The sequence below is a fragment of the Lepidochelys kempii genome, chromosome 10, assembly GCF_965140265.1.
Source record: "Lepidochelys kempii isolate rLepKem1 chromosome 10, rLepKem1.hap2, whole genome shotgun sequence".
Classification (NCBI taxonomy): domain Eukaryota; kingdom Metazoa; phylum Chordata; order Testudines; family Cheloniidae; genus Lepidochelys; species Lepidochelys kempii.
In genome coordinates, this window is record NC_133265.1 from 54,486,694 (window position 1) to 54,493,933 (window position 7,240).

Sequence of the window (7,240 nt, forward strand, 5' to 3'; positions counted from 1 at the left end):
AGGAAACAAAGCAGAAAGAAAAGGGAAGCAGGAATAAAAGAAATGTTGATTCATAGTAAATCTACTGCCTGCTTTTTAACCAAACACACATGCTATGTTCAAACAATGTTAAGGTTTATAATATTCCTTAAAATATTTTTATCTTTAAGATTGTTATTGTGTGCTAATGTACCAGGAAATCATGTCTACAGATAAAGTAGTTCTTCCAAACTTTCACCACAAAGCAGAAAAAAGTTATGGTGCAATTTTTTTTATTTTTGTGACTCTCTCTCTCTCTCTCTCCCCCCCCCCCAAAGAAAGTGGGGGCTCTTTCCCCAAGATCAGTGGGGATGAAATGTGCTGCTTATGTACAACTTCTAGATCAATCACTTTATCACAGAAACAGAGGACTGTACCAGCACTCCACATCTGAATACTCTTGAATTGCAGTTCACATTATTTACACTTTAAAGCATAATTTAAATCCATCGATTTCTACAGTTAGGATTTTCCACAGAAAATGTTTACTCTAGATAGCATGTCCTGGTACTGACTGCTAATGCCATGCAGACTGGATTTGAGAATAAACAGGTCCTGAATATTACCCTCTCAAGCCACATCCTGAGAATAATAGAGTTCCCACAGAAGAGACACTTAAATAGGAAAATGATTGCGGCTGATAACCAGGTTAAATCTTATTTTCCCCCTCTACAGTAGGAGTCCCCTTATTTTATAGCATAAACTACAAAAGGACAATTACTTTAGAATGCAACCTCAACGGTGGAATGGAGGAAGCAAATTAAACAGACGTTCCAAGTGATTAGCAAATTCCTTTTTGTTTCCTTCATATGAAAAAGCTTTTATTCCAGCTGAAATACAGTGAAATCCGTCTTGAGCAACCACGCCCAAGGACAGGGCAATCGCTTACTCGAGGTTTTTTGTTCAAGGTGGAGCAGAATCTGACTCAGTACTGACAACATGAGGCTGTCTAGAATCTCCTGGAGAGGTTTCACTGTAATTCGGACAGCATATATTAAGGTTTTTACTATAGGAAAAATACGGTCGATCGTCTCAAGTCTGTGAATTCAGTGACCAGTACTGTATGCAGAGCAAAATCCCCCACTTGCTGAGAGTGCGAGCTAAAACCAAGTGCTGTGTAAATTTTACATCGCATTTTTTGGTGAAGTTCTTTACAGGTCGCTCTCAAGATTTGTGTTTTCACCTTGCCAGGCCTGACAGGCTCTCAGAGATTTTTCCCATACACCGACTTGTAACGTAGATATTCCTCCAGACACTGGATTGCGTTTTCATCTACCTTTGGGTCAAACTTGTTGGCTAGCAGATGGTGGTTTTGGAGCATCCAGTGAAGATCACCTACCCCATACACACAGACCTGCCGTTGGTGGATACCCGTACACGGCGGGTAGGGTGCCCCTTTGCTGACATCGCCCTCCAGGTAGGACCACTTCACCAATCTAGCAACAGCATTGAGATCGGAGACCTCATACTTATTGTTATAAGGCACCGATCCTGGCATGCCTGGCATCCGGTGGAGGGTGGCCCAGATATGTTCATCTGGGCTGTAAGTATCTTTTGACCACTCCAGCAGCTGCTGCGCCGTCGGGTTTTCAAAGAGGGCTTGAACAAAGTCCCTTGTGATCACAACATAGGCATTGCCCGTGAACATGGGTGAGGCCTGGGGCGGGGGGCTCTTCTCCTTGGTGGTTCGGATCACCGAGTTCTCCACGTGGTGGTGGTACTTCCAGCGAGCCTCCTTGATCGAAGAGGGTTTCTCGGATTCCATATTGTTTCTCCCGTTTAGAAACTTCAGGGTTCGGACAATCTCGGCGTTGGTCTTGATGGGGAAATCGGTGCCGCAAGTGTTTAAGAGATACGTCCAAGGCACTTTGCTCTTGAGTAGGTCCTCCATGCAGTTCAGGTCCGCTTGGACCCGGGACCAGGACGCGTACACTACTCTCTCCACTTTAGTGGCCACAAAGACATTTTCGAAGCACGAGGCGATCCCTCGGACTGCCTCTCTGAATTCGTCCAGGGAATTTAGATCTACGTGGACACAGTATATATTCTGGGGCGTGTAGATGGACCTTAACAATCTTTCGAACATCTCAATCTTCTCATGCACTACCATGGAATATGCAATAGGAAAATCCTCCTCCTCTTTGCTCAGTGGGAACTCGACAAACCTCCTGCGCTGTTTAAAGTGAGCGCAGTCCTTAGTCAAATTCACGTAATCTTCCGGGGTTAAAGGCTCAGATTTAGTTTTCTTCTGTAGCCTGCTCAAAAGAGCCTCCTCTACGGCTTTCACATCCCCTCTGACGATCCGAGAGCAGTTGATCTGGCCCCTGGGAGACAACTTTAGAGACTGGTAGAGATGATCCTTGCAACTCTCGCTCTTCATATGCACTGTCTCTTTCCCGAGATCACTGAAGTTGCATTCCCAGGAGGAGTATTTCAGCACCACCGTGGCAAACAGCATCAGAAATCCCATGAACAACAGGCGCTGAATCTGACACCGATACTTTATTTCCCGAAACATCTTGGGGGGGGGGGGAAACCTTCGCAACTGACTCGAAAAGTTTCTTTCCAGTGATAAATCCCCTTCCTAAATAAAGTCCCTCTTAATCAGCAGGATTTAGGGATACAAAATCTGCTTCCCGGTGGATGATCGGACAATTCGATCTCCGTGAGTGAATGTATCCTGGGTAGCAGGCGCATAACGAGCAGCGGTTCCACAGCCCTGCTCTTCCCTTCGTGTACTGTCACCTGAGCTCTGCTCAGCCAGGGAGGGGCAGAGGCTTAGTCACCAGCTTGGTTTCTCCCCCCACATCCTGAGGTGTGGAAATACTTAGCACTGAAGTCAAAGTACAATAGGTGACCGAAAAATCGGAAGTGTCTCCCCTCCCACTTCCCCTTACGTGGCTCTATCTCAAATAGGTACTGGAATTTCTGGTGCATCCGGTAGTTGGACTGGTTGCGTTGTCTCCTGCGGCAAAAATCTGAGGAATACACAACCTTTACTTTTCATCGTTGGCTCCCTGCGGAGGAGTGACCAGCACCCCCATGAGCCACAAGATGCCCACTTCCTACACAGTTCAAAGTAATACAGCCCAGAAACCCCTGGGCTATAGGAAGCGTTGCAAATACACAGTAAGGAACAATTCTGCATTGACAAGAAGACGCCTTTGAGCTCTGGTCCGTCAACCATCTCTGCTTGCCTTTCTAGAGAGGGAAATCAATCCACAGACAAGGGTATCCTCCACTCATTCGTTTCTAGGTAATTTTATGGCGATCTAAGATATTGGCTTCGTTAAAATAATGCAAGAAATAGTCCCTCGAAAAGTAACTCTGCCCTGTGGAGCTCACAATAGCAGCGAAGTGAGGTTGATTTTAAGACCCGTTGATCGGCATGCGCACTACTTCAGACGAAAATCTTGGCACCCTTCCAACATGGCGAAGCATGAATGTGGCTTTCCTAACTTCGCTCTCCTGGGCTCACCTATATCTGGATCAAGAGCGAGGCAGCAAATAGATTCCCTTCTTGCTTCTCCCACTGTCTCCCTACCTCCCGTTCCCTCCCTACCTCACTTTCCCCCTCTCGCTGCTACCTTCAGTATGACCCCTGACTCTTAAAACCGGAGCAAAAGGTGTGGGGCGTGCTCCGCTTCCCGGGCGTCTTCTCTTCCCATGTCCCCCCCTCCTGGCTTGGTTTGAGTGATGAGACCATGTGTGACTGCCAAGTTGCCCTCACAAATATTTGCACCCTGTGAGCCAGATCCTGGTCCCACTGAAGCCAATGACCAGAGCTCCCACTGACTTTAATGGGACCAGGATTTGGCTCGCAGGGTGCCAATTGCATTGCACCTATTAAATAAACAAGTGACTCCATGACTCACTACAAATAGCAGGTTTCAGAGTAGCAGCCCTGTTAGTTTGTATTGCTAAAATAAACTCCTTTTCTTTTTGGATCTCCTAGCTCCCGGCTCTGCGGTTGCAAAAAAGGCAGCCTCTCATTGAGGAAGGTAGGAGCTCCTTTCTTTCTTTAGTGTCTTTCAGAACTCTGCTGTTTTGTCTTCAACTGGACCTTTAATTTTGATTGCTAAAATAAAGCCAACTCACCTTTTGGGGATTTGGAATGATGTGTGCACAAAGCCTTAACTTAGAGCAGAATTTGCCCCCATATCTGAAAAGCCATGCCAATTTCCATAATTTCAGGGGTGATTTAACATCTAAATTTGAATGTACATGGAACAGGGAAGAACTGGACCCTTTAAATAGTAAAGCTACTTGGAAAAGGTAAGTGAACAGTTTGCATTTCTCCTACCCCTTTAAGATTTGTCACTGATTAATGGAAGAATATAGATGAGCTATTTTCTAGCATAATCTTGGCTGCATTTTAACATTTTCTTTGTCCCCAAAGCTGCAAAAGGAACCAGGCAAGCAGAACTTCACACCCGACTTCACTTAGTTTCATATGGGCACTATGGGGTCTGTTTGCCCAGTTCTTTTTTGCAGGAGCTGGGCCTTTGTTAGGAGAAGATCCCCTTATTCTGATGTCTGCTTATTCTCTGGGAGTGATAAATAAGTGGCCATAATTCTTTGACACCAGGCCTAAAATGCAGCCTGGCACTGCAGAAAGCACTGGTGTGCTGCAAATATCTTCTCCAGACGATCCTCCCCAATTGTGATAAATTCCCAGAGTGAATGTTCTTGGGAAGAAGAAAGACAGGGACTGGGAAATGTTTGTTTTCTCACTTGAGCAAAAATGATTTCCCATGCCAAGAAGGAGATACTAGGCAAATAGACTTGTACAAGGAATACTTGTTCAGAAATACTTATGTCTTGTTCCTGATAAAAATTTAGACTGCAGGAGGGCATTCAGCTTTTGTATTCCAAGGGAGGATGAAGAAATATAGGCCAAGCATTCTCCTACTTGGAAATATATCTTTGCTGGGCACAACCTCGTGTATTCCAAGATAGGCAATTTTTCTCTCTTTGGACAGTTTTATGCTCCCTGGCGGTAAGTTGTTTCTGGTGGAGATGGTTTAGTTGTAATTGGAAAGAATATGAGCTCCACTAGACTACCATTCTGCTTTCAGTTTGGTGGCCTATAATTTATGCTAATAGCTCCTTGGAACTCCCTGCAGTGCTGCTGTTCTGGAGTATCACATGGAGATGCTAGAAGTCTTCTTCCACACTTTGATCCTCTAACTTAAATTACAGCATCCAAAGGCTTGAATATGCATTCTTTTCCATATGGACTTCCCTTGTGCATTAGGCAAATAAGATTGCAATTGCACAGTTTTGGTCCTTTCTAGTTCAGGTTGCAAACTGCACCGTAGGTGTCACACCTGAACGTTTTGGAAAATCATAAAGCACTCTTGCAGTTAACAGCAATAATATATACAAAATAATGGCCCTACAATAGCTCCTACATGCATAAAATGCAGAAGAAATTATAGGTCTGCACAGTAGCTTTTCAAAGTGCAAAGCTTTCAAGATTTGTCTTCTAAGAACTAGAACATTATAATATTGCAAATGCCAGGGATATAAATGCCCCCAAACAGCCAAGTACTCCCTAAGGAGGGTTTGATCAGTAATCTGGACCAGGTGGGAGCAGAATTGGATCAACTTCGAAAATGTTCGTAGTCCCATCATCAACCCATGCTCCTTGGCTGGCAAGAGAGGCTACAGCCCAATGGCTTTTGTGTACATAGTGATTCTGGCATGTAGACTTTCTATATGAGATGCCTGACACCAGTTCCCAGCTGCTTGTGTGCACCTCATACAAGAAGTTGTGGGGGGTAGTGGGAAGAGGGAGTAGAAACCATTTCCCTCCTGGTCACAGGTTCATTCGTTCTTGTAGCTTCCTGCAACCTTGTTGCTGAAACTTTGCTCTCTGAGAACCACCATCCCCTGCCTTTCCCTGCTTACATGGTGGTGGTGCTACCATTCTGTGAGCATGATCCAGCTTTATCCACTTGTAGACAGCTGTGCTCTTAGGGCTAGAGGGATCCATTTTTAGAATAACGGTCTGACCCTCCAGCAGGCTGTTCACTCGCAGGTTTTCATCTAAGTCTGTTCTGTGTTAAACTGCCGTCTCTCCATACAAGAGACAAGATGAGTGAAGTAATATCTTTTAATGGACCAACTTTTCATGGTAAGAAGCAAACTTTTGGAGCTACAGTGAGCTCTTTTCAGGTCTCTGAAAGGTATTGAGTGTCAGCTAAATACAAGCACGTATTTTAAGGTGAGTGTGCTAGCTATTTGTTTGCTCTTGCACTTAGCTGACACTCTCAGTACCCTTCCCAGAGCTGAAGAAGCTGTGTAAGCTTGAAAGCGCCTTTCTCTCACCAACAGAAGTTGGTCCAATAAAATATTACCTCATCCGCCTTCTCTCTCCTATCCTGGTACTGACATGGCTACAGTAACACTGAATACAACAATGGACGTTTCCTTATGCACTTGTTAGCTAGCAATGGGGCTGAAATACACAAAAACATCACTTAGAGCCATCTCATTACCAATGCCTTCAGCAGACTGCATATCAGTCGTAATTCTTCTATTGCTTTAACCATATTAAGAAGCTAAACACTTCAGCCTATCAAAGTAGGTAGAGGGCCTGATTCTTCATTTTCTTAGGAGTTGTATAGCCATTTTGACCTGTGGAAAACAACAATTTTTTTGTGAAAAGTTACCCTTTGAAAGAATATTAACATTTGTCATTGTCATCCTTTCTACAGAAAAATCTCTGGAGGATCTATCTCCCAGATCCTAGAAAGAATTGGGAGCAACATGCAAATTTTCTATTTTTTCCCTATCCTCCATGATTCACCTTTTGAAAAAGCATGCCTGAATCCCTTAGAAGCTGGTACCAACCATATTAGCAATGATCCCTTTTCATTTAAATTTGCTTATTGTTGCGATGCCAGCTGCCAATTAATTTTTCTAGATGGTATTGTGACTTTTTAAGCCATGTTCTGCTAGAAGCAGCTCAACTCTTACTTATCTTGGTGTGTCTTGAGGGAGAAGTTTAGAATTATCAAGTGTTTCCCATTATTTTCAACAAGAAAAGCAATTTGCTTACTGCTGAAATAAGCAAATCTACCTAATTTACTCACTGTCTCTTTAAGCCAACATTTTATTTTACCTTTCAACAGTACCCCACACTGACAAATATTTGAAGCCACAGCGGATTATTGCTACTGTGTTCCATTGACTTCAGACTGGTAGGTGAGTAAAG

General features: G+C 44.0%; 1 protein-coding gene across 1 annotated transcript; it reads right to left on the reverse strand.

Annotated features, from left to right (window-relative positions):
• Positions 1-222: 222 nt before the first annotated feature.
• Positions 223-2,736, reverse strand: GCNT3 (glucosaminyl (N-acetyl) transferase 3, mucin type). The gene has a single exon (XM_073303642.1). The coding sequence runs from the start codon at positions 2,534-2,536 to the stop codon at positions 1,223-1,225; it is 1,314 nt and encodes a 437-aa protein (XP_073159743.1). The 5' UTR covers positions 2,537-2,736; the 3' UTR covers positions 223-1,222.
• Between the last annotated feature and the right edge of the window lie 4,504 nt (positions 2,737-7,240).